The sequence below is a fragment of the Pyxicephalus adspersus genome, chromosome 4, assembly GCF_032062135.1.
Source record: "Pyxicephalus adspersus chromosome 4, UCB_Pads_2.0, whole genome shotgun sequence".
NCBI lineage: Eukaryota > Metazoa > Chordata > Amphibia > Anura > Pyxicephalidae > Pyxicephalus > Pyxicephalus adspersus.
Window position 1 is genome coordinate 150,333,283 of NC_092861.1, and position 23,027 is coordinate 150,356,309.

General features: G+C 40.9%; 1 protein-coding gene across 1 annotated transcript in view; it reads left to right on the top strand.

The window, feature by feature from the left end:
- The window catches only part of LOC140329918 (uncharacterized), a 37,833-nt gene extending 17,747 nt beyond the window's left edge, over window positions 1-20,086 (top strand). The window contains exons 4-5 of the mRNA XM_072410310.1: window positions 1,600-1,653; window positions 15,839-20,086. Of these exons, the coding sequence (XP_072266411.1) occupies window positions 1,600-1,653; window positions 15,839-15,967 (183 nt within the window). The 3' untranslated portion in view covers window positions 15,968-20,086. The remainder of the gene's footprint in view (window positions 1-1,599; window positions 1,654-15,838) is intronic.
- The last annotated feature ends 2,941 nt before the right edge of the window (window positions 20,087-23,027 follow it).

Consider the following 23,027-nt stretch of genomic DNA (forward strand, 5'->3'; position numbering starts at 1 on the left):
CCATCCCCACCTTCCTCAATGCCTATCCCTGCCTTTGTCAATTCCCATCCCTGCCTTCCTCAATGCCCATCCCTGCCTACTTCAATGCCCATCCCTGCCTTCTTCAATGCCCATCCTTGCCTACCACAATGCCCAGCCTTGTCTACCTCAATGCCCATCCCTTCCAGTGCTCAACCCAGAAATGTTTTTAAGCCGGGTGGGAAGAAATTGTAGGCGGGTGGCAGCCACTGTATTGTGACCAAACTCTTTAGTAACCACCCAAAAACAGCCGGGTGGGTGCTGAAAAGTGCTGGGTGGTGCGCCCAACTAAAAGGGCCTGGGGAGAACCCTGCCTTCCTTCTTCAATGCTTTTGCCTGTCTACCTCAATTTCCATCCCTGCCTACCACAATGCCCATCCCTCTCTTCGTCAATGCCCATCCCTACCTACCACAATTCCCATCCCGGCCTACCACAATGCCCATCCCTGCCTTCGTCAATGCCCATCCCTACCTACCACAATGCCCATTCCTGCCTACCTCAATGCTCAAACTTCCTTTACCTGTAATACTTTTCTATCTTTTACAAGTATTTTAAACACTTACCTTAACTCTCAGCCCGGTCTTGCCTGAATGCTCTAACTGCAATACTTATCCCCACCTTCCTCAGCTGTCAACTCTGCCTACCTCAACACTTAACCTTGCCCTGCCTGAACCCATAACAACCAACATTTGGTTTTTGCATGCTAATTTAAAGACCCCAACAATCACCACCTGAACATCCATTCCTGCCTACCTCAAAGTACATACCTGCCAGCTCAGCACCCAACCTTCTCCTATCTGAACCCATAACTTTTATCTTTTGTACATTTATTGAAACTCCCCAACTGTCCAGCTTTGCTACCTGAATGCTTATCCCTGCCCTGAATGTTCAAACTTCCCCTATGCAAACTCTTAACACTCTTGTATCTTTTGCACATTAATTTTAACACTTACCTTAAGCTCTTCCTTGCCTACCTTGGTCTTACCTACCTAACACTTCGCCTATCTTATCAAAACCCATAATTCCACTCTACCTTTTGCATGCTAACCTCCTTTTAACCATCCCTACCTGAACACCCTTCACCTAACCCCAACTCCAACCCCAAATAAGTACTAATACTTCTTTGCTGCACACACACCTCAGTCAGCACCAAAGGCCCCTCCATCAGAACCATGCAGTTCCAGCATTCCCTAAGGAACCCAATTTAACTCTATAGACATGCAAATGTTCCCCAATCTGACCGTTACCAGTTGGACTGGGTGAATTTCCTCAGATGAAAGCTTCTTTCATACACAGGGTGGCTGAGAAATACAAATGTGCTGTTTTCACCGCCAGCTCTGCAGCGTTCACACACTTTGAGAAGAAGCGGGGAATGGCATCTGTTTACGAGGAATGATGACACCGCTCTTAGGACAACAGTTTGTGTATTTTGGATGGTACACGCGATGTATCAACAGTCCTAGACAACAATGCATTCTATGTCGTGCTTCAGGCTTTACAAGTTTCATTTAACACTCTCGGCACAAAACTCGATTTATTATCAGCTGAATTCAAATCATTCTTTCCTTTTTCTCTTCTAGAAAATGCTGCTTAAGAAGAATTGTGGATCAAAGACTAGAGTTATTAAAATTCGAGTAAGTACCCAGCTCTTCTTTATTACACAGGTCAGATCGAGACCAGACAAAGGTCAAAGAAGTGAGCACAGAGACAGCAATTCAATCCCAACAGAGGTTCCAAATTCCTGACTTCTTGGTTACAATAATACCTTCCAATCATTGATGGGAAACATATTTCCAGTTGTAAGGGGACACAGCCATGTTGAAGTTATGTAGAGTTACATTAAAACCAACCAATGCCAACAGCCAGAACCTGTGCCAGTCATATAATATGGGCATCTAAACCATACATGAACGCTAACCTGAATGCCAATCCTTACCATGAGTACATGACAGGTAACTTAAGTGAATAAACCATAACCAACAGTACAAGTGAGACTATGACAAAACTCGGCAAGGAGCTAAGGTCCATTGTCTGCACCACCTATCTGAATAGGCTAGGATTTAGCATGGCACAGCAAACCTCATTCTATGCAAACTAATACTTTTTGTACTGATTTTTAATTATTGTGTGCTGCCTTGCTAATTTTTAAATGGGTTGCCTACCAAGCAAAAATGTATTCACTTCTTATTCTTTACAATTGCACCACATACAGTGCTGTGTGTTGCATTGTGATGCACTGCAGATCTACCAGCAAGGTTAGCCAGGTGCCATTTAGAACAAATAGCATTGCAGCTTGCCAACACTTGTCGCATGCATTGTGGTGTAGCAATGCCTACCAAGCGGAAGTGTATGCAATTCTAATTATTCACCATTGCATTACATACAGTGCTGTGTGTTGCATTGTGATGAACTGCAGATCTACCAGCAAGGCTAGCCAGGTGCCATTTGGAACAATAGCATTGCAGCATGCCGACACTTGTGGTGCAACAATGCACGGTGTAACACATCTAATCCCAATTTTTAATTTTCCTAATTCTTCATCAGTTAGGATAAACTGTTATCTTATTCACTCATATAAAAAAAGATTTTAAGGCAGATGATGCATGCGGAGATAAATATTCAGCATAGTTGTCGGATTCCTAGAGATCAGTTGACCGTTCCATCCTTTTTCCTGGAAATTCTTCACCTTAAACAAACTGCAGTTAACCCTCCTCCCCCCTCCAAAAATGTAATGAAGAAAAACATTGTCTTCTACATCAAAGGCCAGGATATGTGAAGATGGGGGGCTGGGGGGTCTGCGCATTAAACTTATTACTGCGGAGAAGTGATTAATGGAAAACTTTGTTGAGGTTTTTTCTGAGTAATGGCACAGAATGTGTGTGGTGTGTGTAAATACACAATAAAATATTTATTATGTAGAATATTTTCACATTCTATAATTACACGTTTGCACTGCTTTACCTTGGGTGATTGCATGGCTTTGTGTGCAATACACTATACATTAGCTGCCTTCACGTAGCATACATTGTATTGGTGATGAGAGTAAAGTTGCAGCAGCAATGAAGACACTGGTCTGTTCATTTGTGCATTGAGGTGTGTGAATGCATTGCAAAAGAATGAAGTGAAAATGGACCCTAGGAAAGGAATTGCCGTAAAATTGACCCTTTCTGTTGCCTATCCTAAAGGTGGCCATATACTAGTTGACAAATTTAAGTAGAGGTTAGATCCAATGACAGCTTTGATCCAATAAAAATTTAACAACTAGGACATTCCTGAGAGTTGTTAATATGCTGATTGAACATTGATTGGGAATGTCCATTCTTTTGCTGGAAAAACGCTTCTGAACAACCACCAATGAGCCAACTGGCTCATAGTAAACTGCCAATGATTGTTATAGGGTGTTCAGCAGCCTAGGGTGACACTATGGAGAGCCCACTTTTTGGGGTTATATCTAGCCTTGATCTGTAACTTCCCACCCAATGAACCTGGAAAGAATTGCATTGATGACCTGATTACATCCTCTGTAATTATCCTATAAATATCCAATATATTATCCTATGCATTGGCGATGCCTATAAATCTCTCTTTATGTGTGGATAATTACTGCTATGATGTATAATGACATCTGTGGCTGCATGTATGTGCATTATAATGTTAGCTGCCATGTGATGGGGTCAGGCAGTCCATATATATTCAGTATATATGGCAGTGCACAAAAGAAATTGCCTATGCTTTGGTTTCTTTACATTTCCACCCCAATGCATGGTATGTGTGTTATGGTGCCTTCCAGTGCAATGCACCGCAGGTCAGTCAGCAGGGTGCACTGGGTGATGCAACTCCTCATTTCTTCTTGTAAGTGTTGCCATGCGGTTTTAGTATCATGGGCTGTAACACGGTAGTATCATATGCTGTAACACGTGTGGTGCCGACCTGCACAGATGTGAACCTGACCTGAACCTTTTCCTTGACAAGCAACCTTTAATCCTCCTCCGTAGTTCAGCATTGCAATCTCTTTATTTAATATTGGTCCCCTTCAAATTGCCAAACAAATGTAGAGGGCTCCAAATAGATTGCAGAAACTGCCCTTCTGATATCAGCTGGTCACCAAATGCCAAAATTCCCCTCCACCATTTGCTGTGTATTCATTGCACCCCAAAAAAAGGTTTAGGATATCAGCATTGTCCTGGACCTGGTGGCTCTAACTAGAGGAAGCAAATCGATGGAATGGAATGGGGAAGGGATAGCAGGTTTGCACTACCATTCACTTCTATGTTATGGGGCAATTGTCATATGAAGGATGGGAGGTATGGAGTATATGTCTAGGCAGGCTGAATTTGCATGCAAACTGCCCTAAGTAATGCCTCCATGATTGAAGAACTGAAATATGAAATGCAGACCAGGGCCAGTTAGGCTGGGGAGGAGAGGAATAGATAATGCTGGATATTCTGCAGCCAGGAAATCTGCAGATTCTAATGCACAATATAGAAGGTCACAGTGTGCAGTGAAATCAGAAAAAGCAATTTCAGTCCAGGAAGGGAGCCGGCACAACTGAGCAAGTCTGAGAGCAAGGCTTCCAAAAACATGCAGTTAGGGTAATTGGCTTCCCCCAAACGATTGACCTTGGACTGTATTAAAGACAAATGACTATGGTAGGGACATTAGATTGTGAGCTCCTTTGAGGGACAGCTAGTCACATGACTATTTGCTTTGTACAGCGCTGAATAATATGTTGGCGCTATATAAATACTGTGTAATAATAATCATAATAAGGCTGCAGGGCAGATTTAAATATGTCAGAACTTGCTCAGAAGCAAGAAGGCTTTCACATAACCTGTGGATCTCACCCCACTCCCCTTTGTATAAGTAAAAAGTAACCCGAGTAATACAAATAACATCTGTACATTGTAAAAAAGCTAATTTTCCTTTCCATCATGAATTTCATATTTTACTCAAGGGGGGCTCCTGATGATTTGTGGAGGTATTCTACATCCTTGGCTGTTGCCTGGCCCTGCCCTCCAATAGCACAATTCCTGGGCGGGGATAATGGAGGTATTGTTCTGAAATAGAAAGATCCAGCATTCGGCATTCAGAGCTCCAACTGCCTCTGAGTGGTAGAGACTTCAATTAGATAGAAAGCCACACTGGATTCATTACAGAAACATGTTAAGTGGCTTTTAGTCTGGCTGTTTGCAGCTGTGTTTAAAACATTCAAGAAAGTTAAAACTCTTTTTTGTTTCATAACTGGAAAATTGAGAGCAGCAAATCCGCAATTGTTTAAATGCGTCTGACATGCCTTCACATGGTGTGATACTGAAACCATCATCACCATCATCACCTGGGATTTGCTTTATGTAAACTGGAAGCTGAACTGAAAAAAAACTTTGTTAGACTTTAGATTTTGATTTTCTTTTAGATACTTTGTACATCTTTTCCTTCTTCCCTTTACGATACCAATTTTTGTGTGTGCATGCAATAACTGCAGCACATGTGGGATGCGTTGCATGCTTTCTGTTCACTGTCAATTAAGGATGAACCTGCTTGCTACAATAATGCAATTCGTATGCACATTTTTGGAGATTTCATCATCTTTTCCTCCACCACTCCAATGACCTTAGAAAGACCTTAAAGCAGAACTATCCTTAAAAAAAAATTACATTTACTTTTACTCCTGCAGAGCCCCTCATCCCTTCAAAGGTTTCTGGGATTTGGTCCTGCACTGTCCTGTAATCCTTTGTCCTGGCATTTGGAAATCTTTCTCTCTTCTTTCTTTTTCTGGCTTCGTCACCATAGCCTGCTGTTAATGGGAGTGCTGATTCATTGTGCATGCGTGAGATGGGCACTTTTTTCCATTGCAGGAAAAATCCTCTTCTGTGCATTCAGCCCAAAGTCAGAAGGCTCTGCACTCCTATTCAGTCTATGCTGCCGCGGCGGTGCGACAGGAGGAAAAAGGCTTCATCTTTTTTTTTTTTTTTTAAAGAGTGTTAAAGAAAAAAAAATACTTTATATACTGGGTTATCTACCCTTTTGTAAAAGTAAAAAATTTGGTGATACGTTTGCTTTAAATGTGGATGCAGCGAAAGAGAAAATGGGGTTGCGACAGAATGACAAAGTGGGGTCAGACCCAGGAGACTCTGGAAACAGAGAATTCAACCAGTAATTGATCCAAAAATACTGCTCACATGTGTAATAAAATCTGTCTTCTGATTTTTTTTTGGATAGAAAACAGTTTGTATTGCAATCAGAATTCCACTTGGATGTACTGGATTGTTCATGCACATGATGCAACTTGTGCACTTCTGATATTTGCAACCATCCAGGACCCACAAAAAAGGATTTAGATGGGTCAGATACTGAATTCCTTTCAGACCTGATCATTTTATTGTATCCGAAATCTGATGGGAAGTAAAAATCTGCCACATGTGCTAGTTGCAAGTCTTACCTTGTCCTATAGAGTGGCTCGGTGCTGGTCAATGCATTATGATTTTGCTTCATTATAGCAAATGAGAATGTGCAATATTTTAAAAAGAATATAGTGATATGTACTATATATATATTTATATATATATAGTGATATGAGTTCTTTTTAATGGTTCATCCTGTTATCCCAACGCATTTTGCTTCCTCAGGTGTCAGAAAATTAGAGGTCAAACAGCTAATAGGTTATGCCAGAGGGAAGGATTAGATGCACTTTAGTCAGATTTTTGTCCGTTTCTTGTGAAGCAGCCATTCCAATGGAACACAAAGTCCTGAGGAACTTTAGTTCATCTGCAAGTTCAAAATCTTGCTACCAATTGCCACGAACTTCAATTTGATACCTGAATACACCTCGGTATGTAGAAGTATGTAAGAAGTTTTAGAAGGAGAATTTGCAACAGAATTTCAGGCTTCCGGGATGTAGTGTAAGGTATGTTTTGTTGCCAGATCATTCATTTCTAACAATTATGTTCACATAAGATTATATGTGTATTTCATTAACATTTGGCATGATATTTACCTGTAAAAGCCAAGTTCCACCATATTGGATGTGATATTGCAGCAGATTTAGAGCGGACATTCCATAGCATTGCCCTTAACCCCTTCTCCACCGTATGCACCATGATGAACAATCAGGATCATCTTTCAGGGTGGGGGTCTAGTGTATGAACAGCTGCCACCCAACGTCATTCACAATTCTTCATGGTTTATCAGTGAATGACCTAGTGGGGGTGACCTCTACTTTCCTATGTAGGTGAGCTCAGTGGGGTGCCACTCATCTGTCCTCCCCTCGTAGAACAGAACATAGATGTGTGTACAGCACTCATTTATTCTCCTGTCACTGGAAATGATCACAAAGATTGTTTCCAGCAACAGAAATCTAATTTGTGTACATGGCGGGTGGTGGAATGGCATAAGCCAGTCCTTATGCAATGCTGGACCAGGGGGCACCTAAGTTCCGCTATCCCTAAGCGTCTTATCTGGAGACGGAACGCACTGCGGCCCGCTCTGGCCCGGTTTCCTGCCCCTTATCTGCCCTTGTCTCTCCTCCATAGAAAGAAATACTCCATTTCCCTCCCCGGCACAGCAGCGTCTTTGAATCCCCGGCCAGAAACTTGTTTTGACATACTGCATTCTTGTTTTAATATCCGTGACATTCTGCAGTTTAGTTTTAATTAGGTTTCTTTCATAGTGAACAATGGAGACACTCCCTGAAGACAAAACTAGATTTATTTTTACAGTGACTCCAACTAAATCCAACATTGAACAGGGCATATCCTAATAGCAGCTGATTTGCTGAGTGAATACAAACAATGTATAGAAGCAAAGTCGAGGAGAGAATATCTGTGTTTGTACACTGCATTGCAGCTTTTTCCTTTGGTCTATGAATTTGGATGGTGGGAGGGTCAATCAGATGGGATCATGTGACTCCAAAAGTAGGAAGAACAATCGATGACAGACAACATTTTCCAACATCCCTGCATTAGACCGGGAACCATGTGCCTACACCGGACAGAAGTCATTGGAAGTAGGTGGTGCGCAATAATAAGACCCCAATCTTTTCTTAAACCAGAAATTAAAAAACAGGATAGGTCCTGGCTGGGAGAGGGGGCACAGCTACAGCCAATCACAGCTACACAATGTGGGGGGGTCACATTTTAAAGGTTCAGGTTATAAGTATAATTCACACTTATCACATGATTTCTTTAAGAATTGGCTTTGTTTAGTTTTGGCTTCAGTTGGGTTTCCAATAATCTAACCAGGGAGCCGCTGAATCCAAATATTTCCGTGTATCAGTTTATTCTGTGCCTGAAATCAGCATTCTATAAAAGCCGACTCTAACATCCCCAATTCTTCAGTTTGATTACATGACCCCTTTAGGTTCCCTTACCTCAGTGTTGGCAACTTTGTTCCCCATGTAAGTGCCTTTTTTGTGAGCCCAGGGCAGATTTATGATGTGCTTCTGGGTTCGAGCACATTATCATTGTTGTGATGTCCAGTGCACGGGCAATCATTGCAATGAGATGCTGAATTTTGCATTTTATATGACACATTCTGCACATTTCCTGCAGACTCTTGGACATTCCACCACCACCTCCCATTTCTCTCCTATTGTACATCGTGAAAGTGCAGACTGAACAGATTGTCTCACTCTGTATTAAACTTTTATCATCATTGTACTATAGCACTCCATGTGCTGCTTCTCTTCACCTACTCTCATGCAGGAGCTGCAGGAGGCTGAAACTAAATCAAATTCAGATACTTTCCCTGCTTCTTTTTTTTTTTTAATAAAAATTAAAAAACAAATAAAACGAATAAATCCAGCTATTAATAAATGCATTTAGTTGCATTATCAGCTTTACACTGATTACGTTGACATGTTCAGCTAAACAAACCCAGAAAGTATGTTGGTTTCCTTTTACGTTGGTCTCTTGCATTCCAAAGTACAATGTAAACATTGGCTCTTTATAATGACTGTTCCACGCAGCCGGTCAATAAAAATGTTTACTCCATCACACCCTATAAATGGAGAGAGAACATTTCTGGCAGCCAAGTTTTGTAATGAGCACGCTGAGAGGTGGGGGGTTGTGTTGGGTCAGCGCCACACTTACTACGCTTGTCCTGTGAGTTGACAATGGGCTATTGTGTGTCCGTCCATTTGTGTAAGTCCTTTAGGTCTTATAAACAGGCTGATCTTGGTCATACCCTTGGAAGATGAAACATACTTGGCATGCCGCCCTGCAGATAAGTGTACCCTCTGGAATTTTGGCTTGCTATATGTGGGGGTCATCCAGCGTATTAAGAACAAAATAGAGATGTTTAATAATGTCTGATAAGTCTCGGCACGTCTCGTAGATAATGCAGACTGGTCCCTTTTAAAGGAAATCACACAAATAGAATCAGTTTTTAACAAATACAGTGAAGAAGCTTTGGCTGCTCGTCTTTATATGCCACCTGTAACAGCCATCATGGGCACGGGAAGGGATGGGAAGTTACCCCAATGGTCACACAATGAACATTGATCCCCAGCATGGCCTACGTAACGTATATTGATTGCCAATGAAGACACAGTAGTTCCTACTGAATTCAAGAATGGACTTTGTATAATAAATTCTCAATATGAAGGCGTCTTTTTTGCTTTCTCTAAGCCATCAGTCTGGAGAAAAAATTTTATCATACGATCCACAATGTCTTAATATTGTGTCCTGATCCCCAGGAGGGTTTTTGTATACTTTGTTGGCCACCAAGGTATTCTTAAGTAATATAATGTAAATTCATATTGGCCCCCTGGATGGCCCAGGTATTAATATGATTCTCTATTATATATTGGTCTCTAGGATGGGACAATGTTGGTCAGGTCATGAAGGGTTGTGTTGGTATTATCTCTGATTTTATATATGTTCTACTTGCATTTATATATGTGCATTAAACTTGTAATACAAATGGATGTCTGTTTTATATTCTAAAGTACAGACTATGCATTGTATACCGGTCATAATAGGGCTCTGTAATATATTGTTGCACGGCACATATATAGTAATCATATGTCTCCGTATTATATAATCTTCATCTCCAGCGGGGTTTCTGCTCTGTATATTGCCCTTGGCTTAGTATTGCATGCATCTGATCAGTTGATGTTTTCTCATTCAACTCTTGAAATCTCATTTCAGTATTTATTTCATGGACCTTTAGTCCCTTCCAATTTTAAGCACATACATCTGTTTTCCTAAAGATTTCTTTTCCTTTCCATCCTTGCCGATCTTTTCTGGTGATTTACAAGCTTGTTATGTGCCAGCTTCGGCTTGTCATGTGTGAAGGAACTTTTCATGCCCTCCCACACAGCAGATATTGAGAAAGCATTATATGATAACCGAGGTGTTTACCCGAGCGTAGCAGGATATGTCCTAGCAACCTTTGTTTGCTTCACTTAGTTGCTGCCTAAAGTGTCCAAATCTCTAGATCCCAGAAAGAGTTTTTGGAATCAAAACAAGTTCCAGGGGTTGTGAGTTTTGTTTTTGGAATGGGGATTTGTGCACTATATGGCCAGAAGTATGTGGACCCCTATACAAATAATGGCATTCAGGTGTTTTCAATCTTCAGAACTAAATTTGCATTCCCTTTTTAACATGGTGGCGTCCACAGTCATACCCGGTCGTATTACGGATTTATGATTTTCAGACGTCTTGATTGCCTAGAACTGGACAAATAAACCCATACAACACACATACAATTGTGTTTTACTAATCTTGCAATAACAGTTTGGTGGAGGCTTTTCTGTCCTAGCATGACTGTTCTTGTGTACCAAGCCAGTCCCATAAAGACCAGTTGGGTTTGGAGGAACTGTAGTGGCTTGCACTGATCCCTGACCTCAACTCTGCTGGATGGCACGAGTCAGCTCTTTCCATCCAACATCAGTACATAACCTGACATAATGGCATAAAAACCTTGTGGAACACCTTTGCTAAAGTGTTGGGACAATGATGGGACCTACCACCTTCATTTTAGTGACCATGGTTATAGAGTGGGATGACCAACAAGCTCAAATAGATGTGATAGTCCGGGGTCCACAATCTTTTGACCATATAATGAATGTATATATGAGTTTGTGTGTAAGTACAGGTGGGCATGTACCTTTTCCAAACACACCTGAAAAAAAGCATGCAGGTAACTATGGTACGAGTTGTGCAGAATTAGCTGAACACCTGAGCTGCAAATTCATTCTCGGTCAGTACTTAAAGGTAATAAAGGCAGAACACGGACTAGGCAAGTCATTAGAGCCTATGGAACATTTCAGTATAGGTCTGTTTAAGCATTGGTGATGTAGATCGATGCAACTTGCTCTGGTGCAAGATACGAGCCAGTGTCCTTGAGTTCCAAACTCAGCTTCCCCATTGCTCTAGATTTAACAATCTCTACTCCTGTGCAGCTAACATACTCACCCCATGGCTCCAACTTTTCCCAAAACCTATAACCCCTCCTCCATGCAATTCAACAAGACACTTGTTTGTAGTGGTAAATGGGATTTATGGACATGACTTGGTAGACCATAGGGTTCCCCAAGAAGCCAGTGCCCAGTTGCAACTGTTACTGTGTTCCCTTGGATCATGCATCTTCACCATTCTAAAGTTCATTTGGACTGCTTGGTCATGTCTGAGTGCTTTATATATTCAGCTGCAAACAAATTATTTATTAGGTTTAGTATTTGTAAAAATCATACAAATGTATTTCATTCAACTGCCTTTATTGAAGAGTTCCTAGGGCAGCACCTCTGGGAAATGCAACTCTACAAATTGCTCGGTGTAAACTGCTGGTAGGCCATCTGACATCCAAGTCAGGTCCCTGGAGAGGAAAGTCGTGCTGTTGTGACCCCCCTCCCCAAGTACTCCATATAACAACTGACTCTGATACTTTCCCTCATTACTCACCTCCCTGCCTACAGTCCCCAGCCAGGAAACACATTGCCACTTCTATAATTGCAGATCTGTAAACAAGCTCATCCCTGGAGTGTACAGAACCCAGTGAGAGGGCACCGTGCTCAATCCGATCTGCTTACATGATCACTAATATCCACGTTACATCATTCGCTTGCCATCACCTGACAATTAAAGTGAAATCAGTGAACTTAAAGCTAAAGTTTTAATCTGCTTTTATTTGGTTATTATATACCTGGTTCTTCCTTTTCCCATCATCAACTTTAATAAATAAAATGTTTCTGTTTTCATTACATACCTGATGTTAGTCACCATCATTGATTTTGGTCTTTGTGAAATGTAATGCTTGGCTGGTGGAAGGGGTCAGCAGGATTCTGTACATACCCATTGTTAGAAGCTCATAGTATAGACAAGTAAGTGTTTCTCAACCAGGGTTCCTCCAGAGTTTGCTAGGGGTTCCGTAAACAATTTGTCCCTCTCAGGTCAGTTTAATTATCTTTTTGGCTATCTGTAAGGGTGACATTCTTCCCAATGGCCAGAAATTAAAAGAGGCATTCTTCCCACTGACCACTATACTAATATACTGTTAGCTGTACATATAGTAATTATAGTTATTTCAAGGGTTCTCCCATTTTTGAAAGGTCAAGAAACACTGTTATGGAGTGACAATCATTTCTACGTTTATTTTCTTATGCCTAGGGCCACAAGTGTGAGTCTGTAGCTGGTGATGGTGCCACCAGCAGAATCATCCTTTAGAGTCCCCTGGAACTGCACCCACAGTGGACAAATGTCCCCACTCCCTATCACGGCACAGGTGCAGAATGAGAGTGGCATCCTGCTGGCCTATCTAGTAAAGAGCAACACCATAGAAACAGAGCAAGGGTTTATTGGCCATTTTTTAACTAGCAAGTTGTCCCCACTATCAACTTGACCACATATGTTTCATGGCCTTCACACTGAAAAAAATGATATAAATAATTCTCTGTTACAATAGGATGAAGTGGAAAGGGAGGGCTGGTAAGCCAACATCGTGAATGTCCCTTCCAGTTTGATAGAAGCCAGTAATATAAAGATACAATGCCTGGCCTCCCGTACAGTTGAAGGTCATTTCCCGGGGCGCATCTTGGCTTTAAATTACAGGTTTGTTCTTTAAACTTCAAACACAAGTGTTTTGGCACCCGGCATTCTCACAGAATGGAGGTTCTATTGTTGGGCTGCCAAGCCGGCCCATGGCACTGACTTCAAAAAAAACAACGAAGGGGAGAATCATCGTCGCTTTGTCAAGAGAAAAAACCCTGCGTACAGCTGTGTCCGGGGAACATCACATTGGAGAGCAGATCAATGGCTTGGATAGAGCACAGATGAAGAAAGGTCTACGACCCCAAAAGTTCCAGAAGCTTTCCCAAATTGGCCTTCCAAAGACTTAGTTAAAATGTAATGAAAACCTTTTATTTGGATAGTGTATTGAAGTGATAAAACTTCTTTAAGGAATTAATTGAGGAAACTTCACATGGTGGCCAAGGAGCTATCACTGCCATGCTTGCTTAAAATGAATGAGCGTTGGTGGATGTTGATAAATGGTTGCAATGGTTACTTTAATAATTGCTTATGGGCAGCCAGGAGAGAGACCATGCTGATGGCCCCAGTTACCTGAGAGGAGGAAGCAGTAACTGTACTGCCTTCTCACCATCTGTGTGAACTAACCGGTTGGTTGTGGTTACAGTATGAGAAGGTGCAACAAAAATCGAACATTTAGTTGGACGAAGCAAACTGGTAGTTTCCATTACACAGTAATTCACCAGTATATACACTGCACAATAAATATAACAAAATGCAAAGGGTCGGCAATAGACATGGTGGCAGTGGTGACCAGGAGGGAGTGATGATGTTGTTTCTTTGGTCATACGACCAATTGTCTGTTGAATCCGAGTACTGTCATGAGGGTGTAGATCAAATTCTTCTGCAGCAGAGGAAGTGCTGAGTAGCGAAGAAGAACGAGTAGAGGGCCCTTTTCTAAGATGCTTCCAATTTTCCCTTTGTGTACAAGGTGACTGGCTCACTTTAGCTGGGATTGCCTTTTAATAACCCTTTCTAGCAATCTATGCCTTGTGCATGTTGGCATGAAAGCATTCAAATTCACATAGTCATAAGGTTTGCTGTATCAAATGTGTCTGGAAAAACGAGTATCTGTGTCACCCATTTGCAACTGGGACAGATTCTCAGCGGCAATGGTACAGCTGGTAAATACCCATTGTAGGGTGTCCAAGGTCGCTATGTACACTGAGTGCATGCCTTATATTACTGAGCATTCCCATCATCCCGCAATGTATGTTTCCATTCTGTGTTATTGTCTCTGTAGTCTTGTGTTTATGGGTTCTTCCAGTGATATGTACAGTTAATCCAGCTATAAGTAAATATGTATAATTGAAACCATACAGGGTGTAGAAGATTCTCCTGCATTGTAGTGATGGAAAGTTTTGTAACTGCATATACTCACGCATATGAAAAATCAATTGGTCTTTGTGAATGGATAGGCTGCATTCCTATTGAGGTCACTGGTCTCTAGTGTAAGAGTAGGCTGCATTCTCGATTGTATCAACAGTATTTATTTAATGAGTAGGCTACATTCTTAATGAGGTCACCGGGCTGTAGGTAATAGATAGGCTGCAAACTCTGTGATGTCACAGATTTCTAGTAACTGGATAGGTTGCATTCTCAAATATGTCACTGGTACCTAGTGATTGGATAGACTGCATTCCCAGTGATGTCACCGGTGTCTAGTGATTGGATAGACTGCATTCTATGTGATGTCATCAGTCTCTAGTGATTGGGTAGGCTGCATTCCCAGTGATGTCACCGGTCTCTAGTGATTGGATAAGCTGCATTCTCTGTAATGTCATTGGTCTCTAGTAATTGGATAGTCTGCTTCTCAGTGATCTCACTGGTCTCTAATGATTGGATAGGCTGCATTCTCAGTGATGTCACCGCACTCTAGTGATTGGATAGGCTGCATTCTCTGTGATGTCATCGGTCTCTAGTGATTGGATAGGCTGCATTCTCAGTGATGTCACCCGTCTCTAGTGATTGGATAGGCTCCATTCTCAGTGATGTCACCAGCCTCTAGTGAATAGATAGGCTGCATTCTCAGTGATGTCACCAGACTCTACTGATTGGATAGGCTGCATTCTCTGTGATGTCATCGGTCTCTAGTGATTGGATAGGCTGCATCCTCAGTTATGTCACCAGTCTCTAGCCATTGGATAGGCTGCATTCTCAGTGATGTCATCAGTCTCTAGTGATTGGATAGGCTGCATTCTCAGTGATGACACTGGTCTCTAGTGATTGGATAGGCTGCATTCTCAGTGATGACACTGGTCTTCAGTGATTGGATAGGCTGCATTCTTAGTGATTTCACAAACCTCTGCTCCTTCTCCCACACTAACCCTACCATTGTAGATATATGTTTTCTTTTTTAAGCCTTTTGCTAAAACGCTATCCACTTACCAGAATTGGTAGCTCTGTAGTATTATATTAGGTTGTAGGCTAGGCCTCAAGTGGGAATAGAGGGAAGGAAATGGGTATTATCTGGGGGCGGGGGGCTGGTTACCAGTTAAAATCCAACAATTTGCAACAATATTGCTTTATATTTTGGGAAAAAATTGTAACGAGAAAGGTGGAGGTCCCACCAGCATCAGTGGACTCTCCATTTTGGTGGAGCTTTGGAGTCATCTTGTAGTTCCAGAACATCTAACATTTGATAAAAACAGCAACGGCAGCTTTATATTATCATACATTTTCTCATACTGTACCATAGGAAACAGGATATGTTTTCTAATTTTACATACAAGCTATTTTTATATTTCCGTTCCTTTCCTATTATGTATTAAACATTTTTTCTTGTCTGTCTCCATAGAGCATCGGTGGCGGTCGTCAGCCTCCACATTACGTCTATGACCCAGCGATGTTTGCCTTCCGTTCCCTTAGCACCATAAAGCCTATTAGCCCAATAGTACCTGTTGAGGAACCATCTTGTGCCTACTAAAAGAAGCCTTGTGGATTAATCTCAGGATCCTCATCATAGACGAATCAGCCTTCAGCAGCTCAAAGTCTCACTAAAAAAAAAAAAAAAAAAAAAAGCAATAGCGATACTTCTCGAGACATTCTTTCTTTCGCTGTTTAATCTACTACCAGCACTGACACCTTGGATGTACCGTCGTCAGGAGGACTCATAGAGAAGAATGTGAGAGGTGGCTTTTGGAAGACAAGTGGTGGCTTTTGCTAGAAGAAGCTTTAAGTCTCGGTTAGTTTAGGAGGACTCGAATTAAGCCTAGCTCTTGTTAGTTTTCGTTTACGTAGTTTGGACACGAAATAAAGATTTGTCAGTAGCTGCCTTTCTTTATTACAAAGTACGTTTTGAAGAAGGACATGAAGTAAAAAAAAAAAAAATCCAAAAATATTTAAAAGGTACAGTAAGGTATTGAAGACGGACCGTGGTCTTGAGATGAAAAAAGCTCCAGTCCATCGTTTGAGCAAAAAAGGATATTTACGTATTCCGACCCAAAGAAGTGTCTAGTGTTGGCGTTTTTTGGAATCGATTTGTTGCAGTTGACTGCTTTAAAAATGTACTTTGTTGATGGACAGAAAGTTTTTTTCCTGTTGAACATGGCTTGGCTGATGTCAGATCTAAAATTTGTGTGCTTTATGGTATAATTCTATACTACAGAAGTGTCCTTCATTCATAATCTGTGATAATGCCGTGTTGCCACTTGTTAAAAAAAAAGGAAATTCTGACCAAGTTCTTATCTGTGGCAGTGGTCAGAAAACTTTCACGTTTCGTTGAGATAGATATTAGCGCAAGGGGGTTATCGGGGAAAACTGGAGTAAAAGTCAAAACCAAAGTCAACTTCATGATTCTATAGAAGACATCTCGAAATTGATGAAGAGTCACAGCTAGGCAGGACAGAGGATGGCACTGATGCCAGTATTGCACCCTTGCTTAACTTCTGGCCCAGGGTTGATTCTACATCAGCAAATATGTTCAGTTAAGGATGAGGCCATATTGTTAAGTGAACCTTAAAACGTGAACCTTTCAGACCACCATTGTCTTTTTTTAAGGCTCCATCCAAAAATTTAACTCAATAATTCAGATTCTTGCTTTGGTTAAACAGGAACATAGTTTGACCATAACCCATGATGTCTAAGCCATAACTCTAAGCCAAATTGCTCAAAATTTCTATTGTGATCTCTAATGTTGGAGTATAATTTTCTGAAACTTTACAAAATTGTAAAAGACCCAAAAAAAGCTCTACATACTGATTATTGTGTTAGAACACCTTAATTTAATCTTGGAATTCCCACAGGTTGGTCACCTAGGTTCTAGACCATTGCAAGTTTATTTCATCATTAAAACTCTTTCAGACCTCAGAATTTTTTATGCCGGGCTCTTTAGAGAAATATTTCTGCTTATTCAGCACATTTCCAAAGGTTCAAGTTTTCTAGCAGTCTTCTACGTGCAATATAAGCTAGCTTCTTGTTTTAGGTCATCTCTGTATTGTTTTTTACAAGCAAATAGTTCCAATTGCAGTCCTTTAATTTTATTACGTTATTTTATTTACATTACCTCTGTCTGGCTTTTTCCACATGTTATATGCTGGTGTGGACCACTTTGGTCCCAGTTTTGTCCAATGTCCTGCATTTCAAACCCAAACTGGGCTGGTAGCTTGATTGACTGTCATATCAGGAAGACTTACCTGTGTCTGTTAGACCGGTGTTCCTCAACCAGGGTTCTTCAGAAGGACTTTCCTGGAGCAATTTTTTGCATTTTGGATCAGTTTAACTGACACCAATGATCTATTCGGCTCTCTATACGGGCCAACATTGTAATAAATCACCATACTAATATACTGTGAGCTGTGGATATAGTAGTTATAGAGCTAAAGATCTGAAAGTTGTTTCTAGGCTTCCCTCATGGTAAAAAGTTTGAGAAATGCTGCGCTAGCTTGTTCATATTGTAAGTCCCCTGCACCCACAATTATCCTACAATATTCAACATTTGTTGATACCTTTAGTACAATCCAATGACTAGGCAATTCGTCAAAGTCATTGCTTATATTTGTTTGATGATCTCTGGAATCCTGTATCTTGGACAGCCTCAGAATTGCGAATTGCCCAACAGTTGCTGGCCTAGTACTTCGCTTTTCCATCATTGACAACTACAAACAATTGAATTTCACTTTGTGCTAAAGTTTACCTGTCATCCTATCTGGTGGCAGACTTTTTCAGAAAGGTGACGGCCCTTTGCCTCAATGTTACCCCCTTATTATTGTACAAAACCATTTAATTTCTCCTCTAATTCTGAAGTTCCAACTGAAGTTGCTCCTGAAATCAGGCTTACAATAAAGTATTAAACTAGTATTACAGCCTATGAACTTTAGTAGATATTAAGCTGATATTAAGCAGAATTCAGCGCTTTCTCCTTACTCAATAATTGTTACATTTTGCTGATGTCGAAAATGGCACACATTGGCCAACCAGTCAACATGGCTACCCCAGTGATATCAATAGCGTAGGGTATAGGCTTCCATAAAGATTGGCCCCATGATATATTGAGCTTTAGATTTTAAAGTTCAGTTTGAAACTTAAAGATTATTATTTCACTTTCCATGTTGACATCCATATAACTAACCAATACTAATGCCCAACCAAATCAAAATTCCCATTTGATGGAACAATGACAAGGGTTCCTCCAAAGACTGCTGGGGTTCATTGAGCAATTTGTGCCTCAGTTTTACTCACTCCAATGATCTTTTTGGGTGACATTCTTCCCACTGACCACCACACTGAGCGGTGGTAATAGTAATCATAGCAGGGGTTCCTGAAAGTTATTTCAAAGGTTCCCTCATGGTAAAAAAAAGTCGAGAAATGTTAACTTACACTGCATAAAACTGTATGCACCCCTATTGATTTTTTTTTTATTTTCCCCCTTTTGTTCATTTTGTTATATCTGTTTGATCAGCACAAAAAGAATTTCAACCCATTTCCCCAGGAAGCAAGGTGTGTGTGTTGTGATGGCCTGCAGTGCGGGTCCATCGGCACATGTGCCTTGGGGTGCCATACTAAATGATTGGCACTGCAATGGACAGCACAAAATGCTGCAGCAATCTACCAGATACTACAAAGATGTGAAGCCGTTGAATGGGGCAGGGCCACAGATGCACTTTAATATAAAGTTTCACTCCCAAGATGACTTGCTGTTAGGACCACATTACTATCTTGCTGAATATGCAGAAATAATTTGCAGATAAGGAGACCCGTGCACAGTTCAGTGTCCTGGCTTTGCTTTGCATGAATAGCTGTGACCTCAGTTACATGGCCATTGGCCACAACCTTAGCAAGCCCTAGTGGGTAAGTTCTCGCCCCTAGGGTTGGGGCAGGTGGCCAGTCGCCTTGTAATCCCCACCACAGCCGTCCTGGAAAACAAAAGCTTAGGGATTGAAGTCCCTATCTATTAGCACAATATCAGGAATAATTCCTCACCCATAAGATATATTTTCCATAGCAGATGAGACCTACATGGCGACTCTCTTATAGCTGCAGAACTATTTTTGTACACTTATTTTTGTACTAGAGGTGTGTTATTTTTAAATATAGCCGCTTTTCTAGAAGAATAAGAACATAGATAATCATTTATTACATGAACGGCTTCAATAAAACGCAGCTTTTTTTTCTTGGAGGTGTTCAGAATTCGCTGCTTAACTTACTGCCTCTAAAAAGGATTTATTTTTGTCATTCGAAAAAAAAAAAATTACAAAAAAAAGTGCCACTTATTTTGCCCACTGTGATTAAAAGCACTCTATGTACGTCCTGTGTGTAAGAGAACGCAGCGCCGGTTGGGGAACGGGTTGCCGGCTGTGGGTGGCTCAGATGGTAGAGGTGTCACAGGAAGGGAGCTCCCATTTCACTGGATGGTCGGGATGAAAGCGGAGGCCTTTGTTTTGTGACACGCCTATATCTGATTGGCTACAGTTTTGACCACCCCTGGCTGGCTAAATGGCGCTACTCCTATAAATACTTTGGACATGTCTGTCAGTGTATCTTGGGTTGAATGTAGACTCGCTGTAAGATTGTCTGAAAGCAGGGAAATAAAAAAATGTTATCTGGAGTCACGGCTCTTTTTCTTTTGTTCCTCTAATAATAATAAACTTTAATTGTTGGCTTTGAAGGGAATGATATGGGTGCCTGCAACTGCAGCATGGAGCGATAGAAAAGGCTGCATGGAATGCATGGCAGAGGAGAACAAAGACATAAGGTAAGTTAACTTGCCCCCCCCCCACACACACCACTCACCTAAATGAGCATTTAACCCCCACTGCAAGGGATTTTTGTTTAATTCCTGGACATCAAATTTGAGATTAACTCAATCTTTGCTTTTCAATTTTTAAAGAAGACCGGTAATGTGCCCAAAAAGTCGGGCAGAGGACAAATGACTACTCACTACCCTGTAGTTTGTCTTTTCCCCATTACTGACTTACTATGCCCTGTCCTCAATTGTGCCTCTGTGGCTCATCTTCTTGGTAGAAGCAAAGCTTTTCTTCCTGATCTAAAAACTGCACCAGATGATTGGTGGGGTAATGACTAAAATGCAATGTGAAAAATCGAGGAACAACAGATTTACAGAATGGGTAAAGAAACAGAAACAGGTTGTTCCTTGAACTACAGATCCTCAGGTACATCTTTCTCTCCAGCAAGGAGAACAGCAAGCAGCAGCAGCAGTGATTTTGATGATCCCACATTGCAGATAAATTAGAATGAAGATCCATAACATGGGTTTAAGGCAAAAGGCAGCAGATAGGACTTTAGAGCGGCCTAGATGCTTCCGACTGCAGTTAGATGGATGGTTTATTAATCCTGGTGGATGGGAATTGACATGTTATTGTGAAACCAACTGGTACACCTATGGGTGATCAAATATACATCTGGACTACCCATGCAAGGTCTGCTTGGTGGATGGCTCCCCTTGCTAAAATGCAACAAAAACATTTAAAAATCCACATGGATGAACAAAAATTGGACAATATATTTATTATTCTGCGGTGTGAGAGGACAAGATCCTGGAGAATACCTAGTATCCCATGAGAAGATGCTGGGAACAGCTGGGTTTGAGATATTTGGTGTACTCTATATTCTCCAGTTCTTGTTGGAAGAAGGATGATGCCACCTTCATCTAGGCTTTTTCGTTTTTCATTTTTTGGGGATTTGTAATAGCAGCTTTTCAGCAGGTTAAAAAAGCAGACCAAGCATTTTAGGTGTAACATTACCTTTAAAAGAATATTTAAAGACTAAAGATCCTCTTTTTATGAATTATGCAATGCATGAGTAATCTGAACCCCTCTATCTCATAAATTCATGAAAATGTTTTCCTGCAAATCTATGAATAGAAAGTTTCTGTAAAGAATATTGTTCTAGAGTTGCCTTGGAATGGAACTCTATTACTCTGCAGATATATACTGTATATAATATTGGAGGCTTCACAGCCAGCTTCTCTTCCAATCATTATGACGGTCCTATTACATTCCACTCAGGGTAATATTATTATATTTCAGTCCATTGCAGTGATTTCTCACATTGACATGCACTGTGTTAGGTGTTGCACAGATGGATGGTTTATGGTGCGATTGCTGCCTACCAGTCATCCTGTGTCGTCTGAGCACCCAGTGGTGTTTGCAGAAGGTTTGGCATTACATTGCATTGCATTTACAAGTGTTTATGAAATGACTGAAAACTGAACTATAATAAGAAATGCTTAAAAACCATTTTCTCTGCTGTTCAAGCCCATTCCCATGCGTTGGACTGAATACTTAAAGCTCTCAAAGACTGGGATTATGGGAGAACCCAGGTGCGCCAGCTAACCCGGAATCGATTTCTTCATTTGCTATTTGCTGGCAAATTTAGATCAAACCCAGGTTTGCTGGATCACTCAGGTTCTCCCATTATAGTCTATCTTCTCCAGTCTTCGAGCGCTTTATTTATTCAGGCTCATAGTGTTGCAGCCTAATGTAATTGTATGGTCAGATGGCATTGTAAAAAATGTCAAAATCACACATTGGTTACAATTTCTGGCAACATTTTATTACTGGCTGCGCGTTTAGGAATTTGGGATGGAGACTTTAAATTGGGTGAATGAGCAGTCTCTTACATAACTATATATTGCAGTCTGTACTATATTTCTATTCCAAAAAAAAACCATTTAAAATTCTTGCAAAATGACTTTTTACTGTACACCAGGAGGAAACATTTTTTCATAGCATAAAATATATATAAATATATTAGGACAATACACAGAGCCAACATTATAAGGATGCCAGATGTCCGTTCACCAGATGAAAAGTAACTAAATTAATCTGTAGATTATGCAATCTGATTGCACAATCTATAACAAATAGAATAAACTGTATAGAAACCATCATATGTGTAACCATTACACTGCTGCAGTATATAGTAGGATGTCAAGAATCTATTTCTTGTATTTAATTTCTAATCAAATCAAATCAATTAATTTCTATCAAACCAACACGTTCAGGGGTTACAAGGCTTCCTTCATCAGGGTGTTGCTTTAGACATGCAATGGATGTCCTAGTAGTTGGACTGGCAGAGATTTTTCTCAGCATGGGTTAAGCTGAAACATTAACATACAAAAAGCTGCTTTGCTGGATATAGAAATACATAATATATATATATTTCTTAAAGAGGCCATTATACTGTTAGGAGACGCTCATCTGGCTGGCGATCCTGTGCAGGGAGCCACTGCAATTTCACACCCTGTTTATTATATCTGGTAGTATTGCTTGCAGCAGCAGGGAGCACAAGGAAACAGCGGCATCCCCGGTTCCTATTAGCCGTGCAGCCTGAGATGTATTTCTCAGCATCCCCAGCACATACTGAGGATAAAGGGGATTTTAGGAGCAGATTAGTCCCTGGCTTCATCCTGCCATTGGCTTCTAGGACTTTATAGTCTTTCTGCTTCAAGTTCCCATTGTTGTATTAAGCATGGCTTACCTGCTGCTGGTGTGTTATTTCTTGGATTTACTGTTGCTGACCTTGCC